The 21,096-nt window shown below is 39.3% G+C and overlaps 1 protein-coding gene across 3 annotated transcripts in view; it reads left to right on the top strand.

The window, feature by feature from the left end:
- Window positions 1–21,096, top strand: part of RTN4IP1 (reticulon 4 interacting protein 1) — a 152,320-nt gene that overhangs the window by 121,470 nt on the left and 9,754 nt on the right. For all 3 annotated transcript variants that reach the window (XM_058734855.1, XM_058734856.1, XM_058734854.1), the window contains exons 5-7: window positions 5,859–5,907; window positions 14,346–14,482; window positions 18,132–18,315. In XM_058734855.1, the coding sequence (XP_058590838.1) occupies window positions 5,859–5,907; window positions 14,346–14,482; window positions 18,132–18,315 (370 nt within the window). The remainder of the gene's footprint in view (window positions 1–5,858; window positions 5,908–14,345; window positions 14,483–18,131; window positions 18,316–21,096) is intronic.

Raw genomic sequence — 21,096 nt, 5'->3', positions numbered from 1 at the left:
TCTCGTGTTACCGGTCAAGAGGGGAAGTGTAAAGGAGGGTGTAGAAATGGAAAGAGAAATTTTAACGGATCGTAGTTAATACAGGAGGAAAAATCATTTCCCTCTACCTGAGTTCTCTGCTGAGACCTCTGTAATAAAACATTAACAAGAGAAACACAGTTTATTAATGTGTATACCACATATTAATGAGGTATAATTAGAGGAAAATGAGGAACTCAAATGGGTAGCTTAGGATTCAGACTAAAAAAACCTCTTCAGCTAAAGACAGAAGAGAGAAACGTGGGGGAAGGCCGTTGTGAGGAGGTTACCAGGAAAAGCAAGGTAAAATTTGTTGTACAGATTGAAGTTGGTGCCTCCTCCGTGGATAAGAGTCTAAAGTTATCTCTAGGGATTAACCTGTGTCCTTCCTGGTAGCTAGAAGAGGAGGTATGCCTTTGTAAATTTATGTCCTTAGGAAAACAGAGGAAGGGCAGAGAGCTGTCTTGGATCTGCTGCTTCTTAACTGCCTTCAGCTCAAAACAATCCTTATGCCAAAGGTGGTATATTTGGGGGCAACATGTTCTGCCTCTTTGTTAGCATATATCGTTTGCAAATTTTACAAAAATCTGTCTCCACGCAGATATTTTGCTAGGGGTTCATCTCAGGGCCTTTGTAAGGAAAGGGCCTGGAGCTAAAGCTTCATTGGTTCTGCTAAGGAGGAAAATAGGGTTTTCTTCTAGTCTAAGTTCTTGCCTGGGGCCCCCTGTAAACAAAAGACAGATTAAAAAGGGAAAAAGCACACACATTTGAGCTTTACCTGACCTGAGACCTTCATAAGGAAATGAAGATCTCAAGAAATGGTTAAACCTGAGTGTTTTTATGCTACATTTGATGAGGAGTGAAGAGTCTTTAATAAAAAAAAAAAAAAAAAAAAAAAAAAAGTGACAGGACAAATGGTATGAGCTAAGCATAATCAACTTGGAAATTTTAGCAAGGCCTATCCGTTGGGATTCCTCTCTGTACCTTTCTGTCTTGGAGATAAGGATGTCCCTTTCCTCCAGGTATAGGAGCACACCTCTCACATGAGGGTCTTGTGACCTGCTTCAGGGAAGAAGGTCAGGGAGTCCTTCCTGTATATGCTATTTCTCAACTTCCATTAACTTAAAATATTCAACATGCCAACGTGCCATTTTTGGGGGTGATGTGTCCTGAACCCTGCCAGCCCTGTGGTAAATTTTTCTCTGACCAACCATGCTCCTTTTGTCTCTTATCCGTCGTATTGTTGCCATCATAAACATTCCTTCTTCCCATCTTCCTTTTTTCTCTCTGTTCTACACCAGATCGAAGGAACCAGTGATTTGGGATGGTTTCCACTGCCTGTCCCATTTGGGGAGATGTGTTCCTGGTACCTCTGGTTGAACTTCTGAATTTCATTACCCACAGAATCATTGTTATAATATTGTATGAGGTTCTTGGTCCATTATGGGTTAGCTGAGCCTTAATAAATGGCTACCCTCGGCACCTTGCTAACATATATAAATAGCTTTGTTTTCATGGGAAAATGTGTTTAAAGTTCCAAACAACTAATTCACACATGAACTCTTCTGCAAATTGGGGAATGTCTACATGAATTACAGAGGCTTAGAAGGGGACACAAAAATCTAGGCTATCTTGGCTGAGTGTGGTTAATTTGTTTTGTAGTTCTACTTATTCAAATTAAGCTTCTCACTTTAGGAAGTAAATTTAGCATGTTTTGCTATATAACCCTTTTTCCCCTAGATTTAAAAGCATGAGAAATAAATGAGATTATAACCTTTTTAGCATCATCCCTAGTTTTTATATTAATTTAATCAAAAAGTTTTTTAATGTTTATTTATTTTTGAGACAGAGAGGGACAGACTGCGAGTGGGGGAGGGTAGAAAGAAGGAGACACAGAATTGAAGCAGGCTCCAGGCTCCAAGCTGTCAGCACAGAGCCTGACACAGGGCTCGAACTCACAAACTGCAAGATCATGACCTGAACCAAAGTTGGACACTTAACCAACTGAGCCACCCAGGCGCCCCTATATTAATTTAATTTTATCTGATTTGATTTAATTTAATTTAATTTTAGAGTGCGAGTCGGGAAGAGGGGCAGAGGGAGAAAGAGAATCTCAAGCTGAGCTTGAAACCTGATGTTGGACTCAGTCCCACAACCCTGAGATCATGAGCTGAACTGAAATCAAGAGTCAGACGTTCAACTGACTGAGCCACCCAGGCGCCCCATCATCATCCTTGGTTTTTAAAGACCATTTGTTTCTGCTTATGGAAGAGTTAGACATATTTAAGTCATCTTTGTTCCTGAGCCATTAGGACTTTAAATAGAGGGCACTCTAATCTTGCAACGTGGCTTCTCCCCCCCCACAAGCACATTGTCTAGGGAGAATCATGAAGGTCATATACTTCTATGTTAGAAAAATGGGGAAAGTAAATATAAGCTTAAATAAGATGGAAAAAGCCAGTTTTTCTTTTTTGTGGACTCCTAGGGTGATCATCATTTCCCAGATGAATCTGAGGCATGCAGGTTCAATTAGTGAGAATTAGGACTAGAACCCAGGTCTCTAGATCCCCAGTCCTGGCCTTTTGATTTCTGGGGCTAAGCCAGGATATAGAAATTTGAAAGCTTATTCCTTGTTTCTGGATCTCTGACTGTTTTGTTTCATATATTTTTTTATTTGCAAGGCAGTTTGGGTGTTGATGCCTTACCTCATCAGGCTGTAATACTGAAAATGTGATTGTAGATGACTTAGTTGCCCAAATACAGTAAAAAGTGACTCAGTCATGGAAAAGAAGCCAACATTGACTCATTGACTTAGTACCTTAATGTATGTTTAGGCGGAATTCAGAGATTAGGCAGAGGTGACAGGGAAAATCAGGTTGTAGGGCTTAAGAATGCATATGCAGTGTAATAGTTATTCATACTTTCTCCTGTATTTTTATCTCTGCCAGAGTGCAAATCCCACTGACTTCAAAGAAGAGCTCCACATGTGAACTTAGGAAGTAAGAGAGGAACGTGATTAAAAATCTTGGCCATTTTGAATTATAGTGCTTTTTCCAAATAGAGTATTTCCTGGGTACTTGCTCTATACAATAAGCAATATTCTTCACTCGGCAAATAGACTTCTACTTCAGCGAGGGTTGAATATATAGTGTGACCATTATAGCAAGCTGGGTAGAAAGTGTTTCTGCTGTATAGCACTTCAGTGAAGGGCCACTGGGGGTAAGCAACAGCGGTGCTTTTCCCTTTGTATTGAAAGTGCTTTGAAGAGTACAAGAATAGTTAGTTCAGCCACAGGACTTCAAACCATGGAGGACTAACCGACCTATTGCTGGCCTTGAAAATTCATTTGCCTACTGTCCTTTTTTGAGACTTTGAAGAAAAGTGCAGGCCCTGATTGAATCTGCACAAAACATGGAGTTTGCAGGACCAGAGAATGCTGTGTCCCTAGGTCTTCTTTACAAGCTGATTGTATGTGGCATTCCAACGGGCTTGCGCCTTCCCTGTTTTGCACTTGGAGGTGCCATCAAGTGGCAATTTCAGGAACTGAAGCTGCTGTTGTAGAACCACTCCCTCTTCTGCCAAGCAGTGCTGTGAAACAACATTTTTGCTTTTTAATTTGGAGGAATGAGGCTGCTGTGGATCAAGAGTTATGGGGAGGCGATCAGCTGACAATAATAAGGTTGGAGATGTATCTGGCAGTTGGATCCTTAAGCAGCCATTATATTTGGTATCCTCTTTTGTTTGTTTATTTACTTTGAGAGAGAGCGAGAGTAGGGGAGGGGCAGAGAGAGAAGAGAGGGAGTGAGTCCCAAGCAAGCTCCACACTGCCAGAGCAGAGCCCAAGTGGGGCTCAAACTCATGAACCATGAGATCGTTATCTGAGCCAAAATCAAGAGTCTGATGCTTTATTGACTGAGCCACCCAGGTGTCCCTGGTATCCTCTTAATACAGCATTCCCAGGGAGAGAAGTAGAAATGAATTTCAAACTTTTCTTTACTGGAAGAAATTTTAATGCAGTCTTCCAAATATCAGAGTGATTCCCTCACTTGAGGTAGTAGCAATTGTTGCCTTGATTGTAGGATAAACTGCTGATTTGGATGATATTTGACGTCAAGAAACATCAGGCATCTGTTATGTCCAGGGTAGTATGCCCAGTGCTGCATAATACGTGCTCTCTGCCCTCAAAGCCTTCCAGAATAGCTTGGGAAGCAAGCATATGGGTGAAAGTTAACATCATGGCAAATGCCAAATGCATAACATTGGGGTTTTTTTTTTTAGGGGTGTAGGAAAACGGATTTGGCTGCAAGGGCAGGGACACTTCAGCAAGCAGTAAAGGCATTTGAGAGTTTGAGGAATGGGCCAGTATGCATAGGACTTGAGCATAAGAGTGAGGGGACCAGGGTAGCTGAGAGAGTTCTATTTAGGAAATAGAAGTCAGAGTTGAGATAAAGATTAGACTGTGAAGAATTTACATGAATGTTTGACTTACCACATTTCCATAAAAATGGGCCAGAATAACAAGAGAATATTTCATGGATGAATTAATTTTTGGATATGTCTGTGAGGCAGTTTTAATGCTTCTCATTCTTCCTCCGTTTAGGAAGTACTCAAGCTATTAAATGTATGAAGTGTAGGATTTTAGAGGAGTTTGTCTTTGAAGGTTTTTTTTCCCTTCTGTGCACTTTATAATTCTTTGAAAATTAAAAGTAATTTCTCTAGAAGGAACACAATTAACAAGGAGACTGATTTTAATTACATTTAATAGTATTGCTTTCAAAGGGAATAGCTGGCTCAGAAATTTTAGTAGTAACTTTTAAGATCTAAAGGGTGATGAACAGCCTTCTGTGATTTGGGTAAGAGAGGAAAACATAAAATGAAACTCGGGTTAGGATTATAGACAGAGTGCATGTCCCGAGATCCTGTGTACTTGCTAGAGGCAGGTGGCAAAATTCTCTGCACTTTCTAGCTGCCAAGTCAAAGAGGGACTGACATAGTTTGGGCAACCGGAGGTGAGAGAGAGGAAGTCCTTTTGGGTTGAGACCAAACTGATAGGAACCCAGGATTGGCGTGTTAAGGGCAGTGAGAGAGGTGCAGAATCCAAACCCCAAAATAGCAAAATGATCTGGGATGTTAGATGGTATCCGTGGCCATAAAATGAAACCGAAGGTAGGATAGGAGCGAGACAGGGCGAGGGAGAGAGCCTGGAGGATGTAAACTCCAAACTGAACACCCTTGGTCTAGAAGGACAAGAGGGCTACACTAAGCAAATGTAGTAAAAACCTGGAGCCCAAGGTTGTTTGTGCTGATAGGATAGATTCATCTGCTTTAATAGGAAGCCAAATTGAGGATAAGATTGATTTCTATTTATGAAAGTTGATGAGCTTGTCGGGACATGTCTGAACAAAAGACATTCTACTTTGGCAGGAATGTGGTCAGGAATGTGATTTTGTTCTTAGAGAGCTACTGAATCTAACACACTGAAAGGATCCCATAGCTCCCTCTTATAGAGAAAGTTATGATAATTTTAGCCTGGAAAAATTGTAAGGCATATGTTACCAAGAACTGTTTGAGACACTTAAAAAAAAATACAATATGTGGGTATTTTTGGTGTTTGATATTTTTGGTATTTGGTATTCTTAGTAGAGAGTTCATAGAATGTTTAGCTTTAAGCATTTATAGATTCTTGGTGAGCCTAAAATGAAAATCCTTATGTGATATAACCTTGGGAAGCTGAATGACTTTATTTGCTTTGAGCCAGTTCATATTGAAAACCTCTTGTTTATTTATCCCATTATGTTGACCTAATATTTTCATTAATTGTAGTTTCTTTTGCATTACAGTGTTTTAATCTTGGGTGCTTCAGGTGGAGTTGGTACTTTTGCTATACAGGTAAGACAGCTTTTTTAGTTTTGTGAATAGGAAGATTATTTTCATGAATTTATAAGTTCACACGTTATAAATTAGTTTTTTAAGGCTGAGAGAAAGGTTCAGTAAATTCATTGTAATTTCAGCTTGCTTTTCTAAGAAGGAAATTTCCTAATGTAGAAGGAAGCATTAACCTCTCTAGTGATTTAATACATGAGTTAGTTTATTGATGTCCTCTATAACAAATGTAGGAAAGCCTTTTGGAAGGAAGACTGGGGACAATGCAGGTGGATGGAAATTTGCAATTTGGTAGAAACTGATAAGCTGATTCTAAAATGTATATAAAAATGAAGTAGCCAAAATACTGTAAAGATGGCATTATTTCCCCAAAGTGATCTATAGATTCAATGCAGTCCTATCAAAATGGCAACTGCCTTTTTTGCATACGTGAACAAGCTGATCCTACAATGCGTATGGAATTTTAAGAGACCCCAAATTGACAATCTTGACAAAAGACAAAGTTGGAGGATGTACATTTCTCAATCTTAACACTTGCTATACAACTACAGTAATCAAAACAATGTGATACTGGCATAAAGATTAACATACGGATCAATGGAATAGAATTGAACATCCAGAAATAAAACCATACATCTATTATCAATTGATTTTTTTTTTTTTTTTTTTTTTTTTTTTTTTTTTTTTTTTTTTACTAGGGTGACAATACGGTTAAATAGGGAAAAGAATAGTCTTTTCAGTTAATGGTTCTGAAACAACTAGAACAACTAGATATCCACATGCAAAAGAATGAAGGTGGACCCCTACCTTACATCATATGTGAAAACTAACTCAGCCCGGGTCAAAGACCTAAGCATAAGAGCTAAAACTATTGAACTTTAGAAGTAAACAAGAGTAAATCTTCATGACCTTGGATTTGGCAACAGATTTTTTGGTATGACACCAAAAGCATAAGCACCAGAAGAAAAAAAAAAAACAGATAAATTGGACTTCATCAAAATTAACGGTTTTTGTGACTCAAAGACAACATTAAGAAAGGAATAAGTCAAACACGGGGAGCAAATATTTGTAAATCATTTCTCTAATAAGGGTATAATATCCAGAATATACAAAGAATTCTTACAACTCAACAAAAGACATCCCAGTTAACAAATTAGCAAAGGACTTGATAGCCTTTTTTTTTTTTTTTTTCCAGAGAAGATCTACAAATGGCCAGTAAGCCCATGGAAGGATAGTCAGCATCATTAGTCATTAGGGAAATGCAAATGGAAACCATAGTGAGGTACTACTTCACACCTACTAGGATGGCTATTGAAAAAAGAAAACAGAAAATGGCCATGTTGATCAGGATGTAGAGAAACTGAAACCCTTGTACACGCTAAGGGAAATGTAAAATGCTGCAGCTGCTATGGAAGACAGTTTGGCAGTTCTTTAAAATGTTAAACATATAATTGCCATAAGACTTAGTAGTTCCAGGGGTGCCTGGGTGGCTCAGGTGGTTAAGCTTCTAACTCATGGATCTTAGCTCAGGTCATGATCTCATGGTTCATAAGATTGAGCCCATAGTTAGGCTCTGTGTTGACAGTGCAGAGCCTGCTTGGGATTCTCTCTCTCTTCCTCTGTCTCTGCCCCTGCCCTGCTTGCACACACATGTGCACGCTCGTTCTCTCTCTCAAAATAAACATGAAAAAAAAAAAGACTTAGTAGTTCCATTCCTAGGTATATGCCTGAGAGAAATGAAAACATATGTTCAGACAAAACCTTGTACACAGATGTTCATAGCAGCATCCATATTCATAGTAGCCAAAGAGTGGAAGCAACCCTAATGTCTATCAATTGATGGATAAAGAAAATGTGGTAGATACATACACAGTGAAATATTCTTCAGCCATAAAAAAGGATGAAGTTCTGCTGCATTATACAACGTTGATCAGCCTTCAAAACATTATGCTAAGTGAAAGAATCCAGACACAAAAGGTCACATTTTGTATTGTTCCATTTATATCTTATCCAGAAGCAGCAAATCCATAGAGACAGCAGATTAGTGATGCCAAGCGTTGGGGAAGGAAGGAATGGGAAATGACTGCTTAATGGGCATGGGGTTTATTTTTGAGGTAAGGAAAATGTTCTAGAAGTAGACAGTGGTGATGGTTGTTCAATGTTGTGAACATACATAATGAATTGTACACTTTAAAATTGCTAACATGTTGAATTTTATGTTTCTATCTGAACTTTACCTCAAACAGAAGAAAACAAAACAGTGCCCTGAGCTTCCAGGAACAGGTTGGCACCTAGTGGCTGCTCCCATTATGGTTGAATGTGTAACTGACTGGCTCCTGAGGGAGGGGGCTTGATTATTGAGCCTCCCTCAATGTGCAGGGAGAGGCCCTTTCTGCAATATGGGGCTAGTGAGCATATTCAGAGGATTGGCCACATCACTTTCCAGAAGGGAGACTTTGGGTGCTATGCTCTCCCACCCAGACCCCACCTGAGATCTTTTGAAGACCCAGATAGTGGTGGAAGGTTTCATCTACATGCTAACTAAATTAGGGGAAGGGGAGAGGACTGCTAGGAGATGCAAACCTTGACTTCTTTTTAAGTCGGATGTAGGTTAATGAATAACTAAATGGAAGAAAGGAAAAGGAGAGAGGGTGGGAGGAAAAGAGAAATACCATATCCTGCTGGTTAGCGTGTAAATTGGTACAGGGACTTGGGAAATCACTGGGTACCATCTAATAAATCTGAATGTACGTGGCCTTATGGCAACTCAAAATATCCACTTTTATGAATATACTCGGCAATTATATGCACTGTTAATATCTATAATTCTGGTACATGCATGTTATCTCCCACTGGAAACAACTCAAATGTTCATCAACAGTAAAATGGATAATTTGTGGTATAGTCTTACATTGGAATATTATATAATCATGAAAACTATAGTTGCACACAGAGAAGTACATGAATCTTATGAACAGCATATTAATGAAAGAAGTCAGAGACAGCCAATTCGATTCTGTTTAATGACCTTCAAGAACAGGTTAAACTAAAGAGTGTTAGGGAGTAAGACTCAAAAAAAAAAAAAAAAAAAAAAAAAGGTAAAAGGGTCATGTAATAGTCTGGATGGTAGTATTACTTTTGAGGGAGTGAGGGGGCTTTGATTGGGAGGGAGAAAGTTAGGAGGCTCATAAGCATGATGTGCAATCCAGGTCTTAATATGGAGTGATGCTTACAGTATTGTTTGCTTTGTAATAATTTGTTAAGCTATGCATTTAAATTCCATACACTTTTCGGTGTTATATTTTACAACAAAAATACTTTTTAAAATTTCTTTTAAATGTTTTTTTTGAAAGAGGGAGAGAGACAGAGTGTGCATGGGAGAGGGGCAGAGAGAGAGGGTGACACAGAATCCGAAGCAGGCTCCAGGCTCTGAGCTGTCAGCACAGAATCTGACACGGGGCTTGAACCCACAAACCACGAAGTCATGACCTGAGCTGAAATAGCATGCTTAATCAACTGAGCCACCTAGGCGCCCCATAACAAAAATATTTTAATTAAATAAAAACAGTAATAGGAAAGTATCAAGGTTTGATCTCATACAAAGTTATTATGAGAATAAGGAATAGAAGAACATATCTGCAGACGATAACAGCACATCAGAAAATATGCCCACAGGACAGATCAAATGTAACCTATGACTTCTAATTTTTTTTTTTTTTAAGTAGACTCCACATCTAATGTGGGACTTGAACTCACAACCCTGACATTAAGAGTCCTATGCTCTATCAAACTGTGCCAGCCAAGTGCCCCCAAATATAGCCTACAATTTCAAAACAGGTTTAAAAAATTGAAAATATACAAGACATGAACAAACAAACAAAACAGACTTGGAAAAACTTGGGGAAAAATGTAAAAATAAACCAAAAAATTATTTAGCAATGAAGACTAAACTAGAAGGAATTCAGTAGCATCAAACACAATCCATAATGCTGCCATAAATAGAAATAGAATGTGCAAAATAGGAAAAAGTTTAAAACCCAAAAGAAAACAAGTAAAACAAATTCAAGAGATAGTGCAAATATTGAAGAGAGGAAAGGTGACTGATATGTGGACAGTAGGAATCTGTGAAGAGGAAAACCAAAACAAGGGAATCGAACAAATACTAAAATCTGTAATTCAAGAAACTTCTTTATTTTCCTGAAATTAGATTATTTGAAACTATATATTACATGACCACAGCACTTCTCTAAGGACAGGGTCCTAGAATGAGCAATATCAAGGAAAATCCTAGTAGAATTACTGGCTTCTAAAGAAAAAAAAACAAAAAACCTTGGGACAGGGACACCTTTAAAAAAAAAAAGTCACTTCTGTGAAATTTTTTACTTCTGAGAAGTAAAAATTAGATTAACAGCAGACTTTTTGACAGCAATGTTGTAGTGCCAGGGGGAAGGATGGAGTAACGTGTTTATAGTATACCCTTGCTTGCGTGTCTTCAGACTATACTAACTTTTTTTTTTAATGTTTATTTTTAAGAGAAAATGAACATGAGTGGGGGAGGGGCAGAGAGAGAGGGAGACAGAATCGGAAGCAGGCTCCAGGCTCTGAGCTGTCAGCACAGAGCCCGATGTGGGGCTCAAACTCATGAAGCATGAGATCATGACCTGAGCTGAAACTGGACACTTGACTGGCTGAGCCACCCAGGCGCCCCAGACTATAGTAACTTTATATACAGCCAAACTGGCCTTCATGTAAAAAGATCACATAGGAACTATTAATAACTTGTAAGAACTTGGAGAATATGTTCTTACCCCTTTCGGAGAAATCTAGAGCATGAACTTCTGACAACTGAAATGACTGGTGAGACGTCAAATTAAGGACTGGTGGGAAATGTTAAATGTAAATGTATCTGTAGAACTAAAACTAAGGGCTTAGAGTGCATTGTGTAAAAGCCATATGCTCTGATGAGGCAAATACAGCACAACTCTTTTTTAAAAGAGGGGGAAAACTGGAAGAGCATATATTAAAATTGTAATGCTTTCATGAATCAGGTCATTAGTGTTAGTAATAATAAATAATGTTAGTACTCAAAGACTTATGCGTATAATGTACAGTAAAAAAAAAAAACCAAACCAGGTGTTTATGGTATATTTTAATTGTTGCTCCTGTGTCTTTGACAGCCAGGATTTTATGTGTGGAAAAAAGGAGATACAGGTAAAACAGGAAAGCAGTTAAGTAGGAGCTTTGTAGTCCTGAATTTGAATTGGAGATCTCAATAGGAACTCAAGAGATACTTTGTGTATGTAAAGCTATCTCTTGATAGATCATTGCTCATGAAAATAATGCAGGACTTCTTGGAGAAACGCAGATTCTAGATCTAGGACACGAAATGTACAATAATGAGTCTAGAATATATGAAATAGCAGAGAAACTATCAAAAACTACTTGAGTCGTGTCAAAAAAGACTTGGGAGCTGAGGTGCCTGGAGGGCTCAGTTGGTTAAGCTGAGGTCGGTTAAACTTCGGCTCAGGTCATGATCATGCGGTTCACGCATTCAAGTTCCGCATCAGGTTCTCTGTCGTCAGTGGGGAGACCGCTTTGGATCATCTGTCCCCCTCTCACTTTGCCCCTCCCCCGCTTGTGTGTGTGCTCTTTCTCAAAAATAAACATTAAAAAAAAAGACACAGGAGCCAACTTGAAGACACTAAGATGTGACAGTTTTAGCTTCAACAATAGTTATACAGTGGATTAAAATCCTTCAGATACATGACTTAATATATATTTTTTAAATGGTCACCTTTGGGAAATGATAGGAAAGCAATTTATTTTATAAACTGGTAAAGGAGAAACAATTATTTGTCTTACCTTTCCTATATGAACTGTATACCTGAATAAGCAAAATTTATATATGAGGGGAGATGTTTCTTTATGATAGTATTCCAACTACTAAATGAAAAAAGAATTAGAATATCACTATTTTACAACCACCATTAAATAACTAAGATCTTCAGAAGAGCAATAACCAGACATTATGTGCCTCTTAAGATTTTGCTAGCCTCTATCCATAGTCTTGTAGGGAGATTGGAAGAGAACACAGAGACAAAGCAGCATGTGGAATTGCCCCGTGAGTGTGCAATAAGAAGTTCCAGACTGTGGGAAACTCTACAGGTCAGATGGCCTGGATTCTTCCACAAATAAATTATAAGAAAGTGAAGGGCTAAAAGAGGAGCCCATAGTTTAAAAAGAGACTTAAAAGACCTCCTGTTTTTAAAATGCATAAGACTCAACTGAAGTGTCTAGGGAATGCATATTTGGGTGATAAAACTATTTTTAAAAATTTTTTTTAACATTTTTTAAAATTTATTTTTGAGACAGGGAGAGACAGAGCATGAACAGGGGAGAGTCAGAGAGAGGGCGACACAGAATCTGAAACAGGCTCCAGGCTCTGAGCTGTCAGCACAGAGCCTGACGCGGGCTCGAACTCACGGACCGCGAGATCATGACCTGAGCTGAAGTTGGCTGCCTAACTGACTGAGCCACCCAGGCGCCCCTAAAACTATTTTTTATAATGGAAGGAGATGATTACTTTAAATACCATGATAATGGTGGCTTCTTAGAAGGGAGGCCGGGCACCTGAAAGAGGTTGTAGAATGCTTGCCACATCCTCCCTCTTTATCTGAGTGGGGTCTACCTTCTAGGCATTTTCTACACATGTGTTTTATTTGACATGATCCTTTTTTAAAGCTAAAACTGTTTTTAAAAGTCTTTAATAGTGTTCAAAGATACTAGATAGTTCTAAGTGGGAGAGGAAAAACTAGGAATTTGAGAAAAAAAAATCATTGAACTGTTTCAACATGAGACATATTCTTCCTGAGGATTTAATACACATATTAAATGCTTAGAACATAATTTCATTTTTCCTTAACATTTTTTAAGATGGATACTGGGTATTCATCTTGGATTATGTTTTGCACCTGCTTTAGTTTGGGGCTTTCTGCTGACAGCAACATATCCTTATGCTCAAGTATTTCTGTTTATAGCCCATGAACATCGTAAAATTGTATATGAGGTCACTCCTAAATGTTTTAATTCCCCTCAGATTTCCAGGGCATATAAACCCTTGGTCAATATTGCTTTGGAAAAGTGAGAAGTTAGATAAGATGATGGATGGCCTTAAAATTCTTTGTTTAGTTTTTGTATTTAACAGGTATTTATTAGTACCTGTGTATGTCACAGAGTAGGGATTCAGTGGTGAACTCAATAAACACAGATCTCTTATCTTCTAATGAACCTTTGCAACTCATAAGGAAAGCTCAGGAAGTTGATACTTGGGACAGGATTGAGAAAACAGCTGATCTGTTATGACCTACGATCATCAGCACAAAAATTACTCCATGAACTTCAAACAACTATTCTTAGGCTGCTAATGACCCCCCTTTTAATTCTGTGAAATCGTCATTGTAGAAAAGAACAGCAATTTCAGAGCAGGATGCTTTCTGTATACTTAAATAACATTAAAATTCAGTTCTTTTTACTTAAGTCTGCTTGCTCCTTATTTTAAAATATAAGGCATCTTCATTTAAATCCTGAGAACCATTTTTACTCCAAAAGAGAGGACATGACCCATGTTTTGAAGATAAAATGGCCATATATTTTTTTTAACTTTTATTTATTTTTGAGAGACAGGGAGACAGAGCATGAACAGGGGGAGGGGCAGAGAGAGAAGGAGACACAGAATCTGAAGCAGGCTCCAGGCTCTGAGCTGTCAGCACAGAGCCAGATATGGGGCTAGAACTCACTTAACTGTGAGATCATGACCTGAACCAAAGTTGAATGCTTAACTGACTGAGCCACCCAGGTGCCCCTAGATGACCATATTTTCTTCCACCTCTATTCAAGAGTACTTTTCATTAATTATCTAGTACCTGATAGCTGGTTGCTGTTTCGGTACCGCTGTCTGACTCAAGACTATACCAGCACTTACTAGAGATGCAGATGAAGAGATGTTGCATTTTTATGTTCTGGACATATTTAAAATTGTCATTTTCTAAGGACATGTGATTTTTGTTGTTTTTGCCAGCTGCCTTTGTCATCATTGAAGGGCTAAACCTGAGACTGTCAACTCATATCTTTTGGTACTGGTGAGGTACTGAGTTCTTCTCTAAGTGGATTGATTATGATTTAATGACAACAAGATGACTGGTTGTCCTGTCCAGGAAAAGGAGATCTATTTCTTGAAATTTTCTTGGTGGATAAAAGTTTAATCATTTATACTAAGTCTCTGACAAGTGGCTTCCTGTAGTTCTTGTGAAGATGAAACACTTAGAGTTCTCTAGGGATTAGTCTGAAAAATGCACATATGTGTGCCAACTATTTTTTCAAAAACTGCAGTCATTTTTTTCTACCCCCCACTTTTTTTTTTTTTTTTTTTTTTTTTTTTTGGACAGGTAATGAAAGCGTGGGCTGCTCATGTGACAGCAGTTTGCTCTCAGGATGCCAGTGAACTTGTAAGGAAGCTCGGCGCAGATGACGTAATTGATTACAGATCTGGAAATATGGAAGAGCAGTTGAAATCTTTAAAACCGTATGTATTATTAGAACAACGTTCACACTGGGAAGTAGGAACGAAGACAATTGATCATGCAGGGCTGAATGGTTTGACGACTTCGCAGTCACGTTGGAATCTCAGAAAAGAATCGATAACAATTCTTGCTCAGTAAGAAGTCATTTGGGTGGCTTCTGTTCTAATTCCAGATGTGATACATATGAGGAAAATATTTTGCTTGCATGGCCTTTTGCTAATTTTTTTAAGTTACCTTTTATTGTTGGTTTGTAAGAGGTCTAAAGACAAAATTGGAAGGGTATTCCATTTGGTGGCATCTATCACCACAGGAAAAACGTAGAGAGGTATGGGGAAAATACATGTTTAATGCTAATCATGCTTGCAGTGTTTTGGCTTAGTAAAGGCTTCAGAGAAGCAAAGGCAGTAGAAATGTTGGTAGAGTACTGTGGATGTTCTCAGTGCATCTAAATGCCAGGCTGTGGCTTGGTTTAATGTAGCAAACAGGAGCAGATTCAGTGATCCGTTCACACACTGTTGTTCTTGCCTGTGGCTTGGGCAGACGTAGAGAGGGTGCTGATGACTCTGGTCTTCATCTGGCCAAGACAGAACTGCAGCTGAGAACACAGCTAAGGAGCATTTAGAAAGATGTTTTATTGCTTCTTTTTCAAAGGGTTTCCTTCCCTTTTTCTATTAGTTTTTGAAAGCCAGTTATTCTTGTCCACTTTGAGTCGAAGTGCACAGTTGATCCTCGAACAGCACGGGGGCTAGGGGCTACTACATGGCCCCCATGTAGTAGAAAACCTGCGTCTAACTTTTGACTTCCCCAAAACTTAATTATTAAATAGCCTACTGTTGACCAGAAGCCTTACCAGTGACATAGTCAATTACACATTTTGTATATTATGTATATATATATATATTCATATATTTATATATATATATATTTATATATGTTTATATAATATACTGTATTCTTAGAATAAAGTAAGATAAAAGAAAATGTTACTAAGAAAATTATAAGAGAAAATAAATTTATGATATGTACTGTATTTATTGAAAAAAAATCTGGGTTCAGCTGGACCTGTGCACCTATTCAAGGGTCAACTGTATTTTCATGGGTTTAAAAAAAAGGGGGGCGCCCTATTGGACACTAGCCTTTCTCAGCTAGCAGTGCCCACTCCCAGCATTCGTGTGGCAGCACGGCCCCGAGGAGCCAGCCAACTCCCTATGCCTTCAACCCTACAGTACCTGCTGTGCCGGGCAGTGTTAAAGCATGTGATAGAGATACAGTGGAGAACAAGACAGGCCCCCACCACTTCCAGGGGGCTCCTGCTCTAGTCGGGGGGTGGGTTTCAATGGCACGTGCTCCTGAGAACACTGATGTAGGGAAAGGAGGGGAAAAACTGAGGGGAAGGAGGCCCTTTTAGGGAGGGGGTTGGGGGGAGTTAAGAAAACCTCTGAGGCATTGGAGCAGAGGCGTTTCAGAGCAAGCCAGGAAAATGGGATTTTTTTTTTTTTTTTTTGGTCCCCTGCTATGTCCCTCTACCTGGAACAGAGTAGTAACATATGGTAGGTGCTCACTAAAAATTTGTGTAATGAATTTTTGAGGGAATCTAGGAGAAGAGCACTTGTTCAGGTAGAGATAACAGCAAATATAAAGGCCCCGTGTCAGGAACACACTTGGCATATTTGAGGAATCACACCGTTCCTTGCAGAGATCTTATCAGCTACTTCCTGCCAGTGTGTCAGGACCTAGGTCTCCCTGGGCCTCCAACAGCTGGCTTCTAGACAGTGGAGTTTCAATTGATCTCATGTCTTCTACTGCTCTAGTAATAGCACCATGAGACTGAGTCCAAGGACAGTCCATTCCCCCTATCTACCTTACGTTTTATATACATTGGAATTTGTCACCAGAGAACGGAGAACCTGACAGATGGAAAGCTGGAGCATGCCCAGCCTGGCCCCCAAAAGTACACCACGGTTTGTCCCTCTGCGTTTTTTCACAGTGGTCTTGCTCCTTTTTGGTAAGGGGATCTCTCTAGCTTGGAGATGCCAGACTGTTACTTTGACTTATTTATTTTTTGACAGCTTCAGTTTCAGTTGATCTTTGTGACCTTTGCCTGGAGTTTGGCCTTCGAATCCACCAAGAATGAAATTATTTCTCCTTTCAAATAGCAACTTTTTAGATCAAATCTTAGAATTTTGCAGTTGGACTTGAAATCCTTCAGTCCAACTCTGTCATGTTATAGTTGAGAAACTAGGGGGCAGAGGACTTTGGAGTTTTTGCATGCTCAAGGTTATGCCACTTGAGCAATAATGGGAGAGCTGAGTCCACAGCCTGTCTCTGGACTCCTTTTTCAGGCAGTGCCTATTCTATAATACCAGGCTGCCTTTAAATTTTATTTAAAATAAGTATCATTATGTTTGTCTATTCAAAATTTGGGAATGAAGTAGAAACTTAAACTCGTAAAAATAATTTTCTGTTCTTTTCTAATGAGAAGAGTAGTTATCTAGGAAGGTCATTCTCCTATCCTTCAGTTTTTATTTGTCCTTCTTTAATTTGGTTCCATTTGAAAGGCAGGCTCAAGATCCACAAATTTTGCCAAAGCTGGTTTTAGAAGCTTTGATGTTTTATTTCATCCAGATGAATTTAAAAGGGAAAAGGGATTTAAAACAGAATTCATTTATTAACTTGCTTAACTTCTAAGCATGCATTTTCTAAATAGATATCTGTTTATACAGTATTTAAAAGCGTTATTGGGTTTTATCCCCTGTAAGTGGAATGCAGTGATTATAGCAGGTTTAGATCAGCTTTAAGAAGTTGAATATCTATCAGTTCCTAGAGATGCCATAGGACTGGGTTTGGGGGGCATGCTAGAGCACAGTTGAAGACTGAGAGCAGATTGTTGATTTCTCCATACATTGTCCTGATGCTGTGCATGAAGCCAAAACATAACAGTAAATTCCAGAAGATGAAGAGATGGTACACAAGCAGTTTTGATATGGAGGGAATAAAAGCAAATCATTCTATGGGTGAAAACCTTTGCATGCTTTTCTTTCAAGTATTCAAATGCACTAATAAATACTTTGACTTATATTGGATAGATTGCTTTGCAGTTTCCCACAAAGCTTAGGTCAGGGTTTCTCAACCTTGGCAACCTTAGTTTCTGAACTACTGACATTTGGGACTGGATAATTTGTTGTTGTGAGCAGCTATTCTCTGCATTCTGTGTATATACATCATTCTGGGCCTCTAGGTGCCAGTAGCCCTTCCCACCACTTCCCCTAATTGTGACAACTAAAAATGTCTCTAGACATTGCCTAGTATGTCCTCTGAGGACCAAAATTGCTTTTGGTTGAGAACCACTTATTTAAGTCATTCTTAAAGTACTAGAAAAATGATATGATTTTACGACAAAGAATTAGCCACATTTGACTTATCTCGGTTGGGGGGGGGGGGGCGGCGGGAGTCAGAGCAGATTAGTGGGTGTGCCCTTTTCTCCTTTGTCAAAGCAGCCCCGCCTCTGCTGGATGGCATGCTGCAGTGAGGTTTGTGCGCTGTCGCTGAAATAGACCCTATAGCTGATTGGCAGTGGGAATGAAGGGGAATGGAGCTGTAGGTAAAGACTAACAAGGATGTTTTGATTTTATTTTATTTTTTTCTGTCCAGGTTTGATTTCATTCTTGATAATGTTGGTGGATCCACTGAAACGTGGGCTCTAAATTTTCTCAAGAAATGGTCAGGAGCCACATATGTGACTTTGGTGACTCCTTTTCTCCTGAACATGGACCGATTGGGCATAGCAGACGGCATGTTGCAGACAGGAGTCACCATGGGTTCTAAGACGTTAAAGGTAGGGAGGACAGTCTTGGTTGATGTGAGCAAGCAGGCGCCTCATGCTTCTGGGAATTGGCTTCCACCTAGCCTTTTTTTTTTTTTTTTTTTTTTTTTCCCCCCCCCCCCGTCTTGGAGGCAGCATGGCACAGCAGCTGATCAGATTCACATTCTGGACTCCACTCAATAGCTGTGTAACCTGCAAGTTACTTATGTCACTAAGCCCCAATGTCTTTACCTGTAAGATTAAACTAATAGGGTAAGGTATCTACCTTACTACGTGTTGTAAGGAGTAAGTGAGATAATCCATGTAAAGAACTTGGCAAAATGCCTAGTATATACAACACTCTTATTAAATGTTAACCTTTGTTATTAGCTATTATTACCTTCCGTGATTCCATCTGATATACCCTCTGCTCACTGTTATTAAACGTTAACCTTTATTATTAGCTATTATTACCTTTCGTCATTCCATCTGATACACCCTCTGCTTCCTTCTTGCCTATACGTGTTGGCCTTCTGTCTGTTTCACCAGTCTTAATCCATGCAGGCTCTTGTATATGAGGGGGGAAGCTTCATTAAGACTGTGTAGAGCTGGTTGTGTCCAGGGTAGTAGCACTGGGTTATGCCGGTGATTTCTAGACTGGAGCTTTCAGACCTGTAGAGGTCTGTGGGCATTTTTTTGAATTTCAAAAACCTGAAGGAAGTTGTGTTCTTACTTTAGTGAGACCACAAAGGCAAATAGAACCATGATGCTTTTTCTGGAATTATATCAGCTTGTCCTAACACTGCACATCCCATGTGAATCAGGTAACTCTAGCTATTGATTACATTCTGGTCATTTCTGAGACTTGATTAGTCAGCCTGGCTCTGTCACTGAGGCCACTGTTATCAGAGCCATAAGAAGCTTTCTCACCCAATGGAACAAATCCAGTGTGTGGTGGGCCTTGAGGTTTAGTGCCCAGCAACCCTAGCTGCAGGACTGATGGCCGAGCTTGAGAGGGTGCTCCCTACTTAACATGATAGCATGTTGTCCTCACAGTGGGGACAGGCCTATATAGTGTCATGGTACCCGTTCTTGGTAATTCTAGATCAATGGCTTAAGGCTTAAAATCTGAATTAATATTGACATGGTGTAAGTGATAGGAGAAAAAAAGATAAATTCTATTTTTATTAATCAGACAAAATACTTCAGACTCAGGAAAAAGGCAGTAGAAGGCTGTGAGTCGTCATGCCAGGCTAACAAACACTGACCCATATTTAAGGAATGAGTGGCTCAAGGACCATCTTTAGCTTCTTCTTTATTCTTGAAATTAATCTGGGACATTTTAAGAGTGAACTTCAAGACTTTGGCCTCTTGAATTCTGTGTAGTAACTAAATAGGTAGAGGTATTAACTAAGGGCTGTGACCATGGAGTAGGAGGCCTGTGTGTGTGTAGTGTGAACAAATGAGGCTCTGGACTCAGGCTCCTTCATTTTCACCTGATTCAGGTGGTGGCCGGAAACGGTGTCCGTGCGCTGCTTTGGTACATGGAGAAAAGAATCTTAGCTGTCCTTCATCTCTTCTTTCTCCTTTCACAAAACCCAGGCTTTCCAAGTGGTTTCAAGATAGAAGTTAAACTTTTCTGTAAGATTTCACAGTTTGTACTTGAGTGAGACCTCTTACAAGCTAGCCTTCTGAGTGGTCCTCTGAGAGTAACACAAGCACTTTCTCTTTCCTCCTACTTGAAAGAGGATAGTGGTGATCTCCTGTGAAAACCTTTTAAGTAGTTTCTGATGTCCTCCTGAGAATGTGCACGGTTAAAGCCTCATTGTAATGCTCCAGACTCCTGCCTGCTTTGGTTTACTTTCTCCTATAATGGCCTGGAAAAAATACACAGACCCCTTAGAGCACAGTATAAAAATTCTGCTGTTGCAGACCAAAAAGTTTCACTTTACAGGCCAACATGCTAGAAAGAATTATAGACATGAATTTTTGACCGCTGTAGTTCTTCTTTAAAACCCTCAACAGTTACCAGAATGTTTTAATTGTCTGAGGCCAGGCCTTAGGGAGAAGTACAGGAATGGGTCTTTTGTGATTGTAGTTAACTGGGCCTTCTGTAAATTTGGGATGGTCTCAGTGCCTTCAAATGGTACTTTTTTTTCCTTCTCTTTAACTACATTTGCCTAGACCAGTGCCTCACAACTTCTTTCATGCTGTGACACCTGTAGAAAATTATTAGTGTTTGAATAGATATTGCGTTTGTTCTGGGCCAAGAGCAAACTACCTGGAGACGTGTGCCAGCCTGGGCTCTGCCTTGCAACCTTGAGGGCTGAGGTGACTCAATCTCGTCATGCCTATTTTAGGGTAAGATTGGCTTTGTTTGCATCCTGTGGTCCTGGGATAATTATTATTGATGACTCATTGAACTCTCAGAATTGTTCCAGGTTAGGTAATAAATTACAGGGTCATTCATCCAAACCAGTAAGCCATTCCGGGTACAACCATTGCAAAGCTCTGCCCAGACAGCAGCTTGCTTTTATCTGTCTTTTTATAATCTTTTTTTAAATTTTATTTTTTAAAATTTACATCCAAATTAGTTAGCATATAGTGCAACAGTGATTTCAGGAGTAGATTCCTTCGTGCCCCTTACCCATTTAGCCCATCCCCCCTCCCACAAGCCCTCCAGTAACCCTCAGTTTGTTCTCCATATTTATGAGTCTCTTCTATTTTGTCCCCCTCCGTATTTTTATATTATTTTTGTTTCTCTTCCCTTATGTTCATCTGTTTTGTTGTCTTTCTATAATCTTAAACTCTGAT

The sequence above is a fragment of the Neofelis nebulosa genome, chromosome 6 (genome assembly GCF_028018385.1).
Source record: "Neofelis nebulosa isolate mNeoNeb1 chromosome 6, mNeoNeb1.pri, whole genome shotgun sequence".
In the NCBI taxonomy this organism is placed as follows: domain Eukaryota; kingdom Metazoa; phylum Chordata; class Mammalia; order Carnivora; family Felidae; genus Neofelis; species Neofelis nebulosa.
Note: the sequence above shows the minus strand (reverse complement) of the source record. Positions and strands in the feature narration are given on the sequence as shown.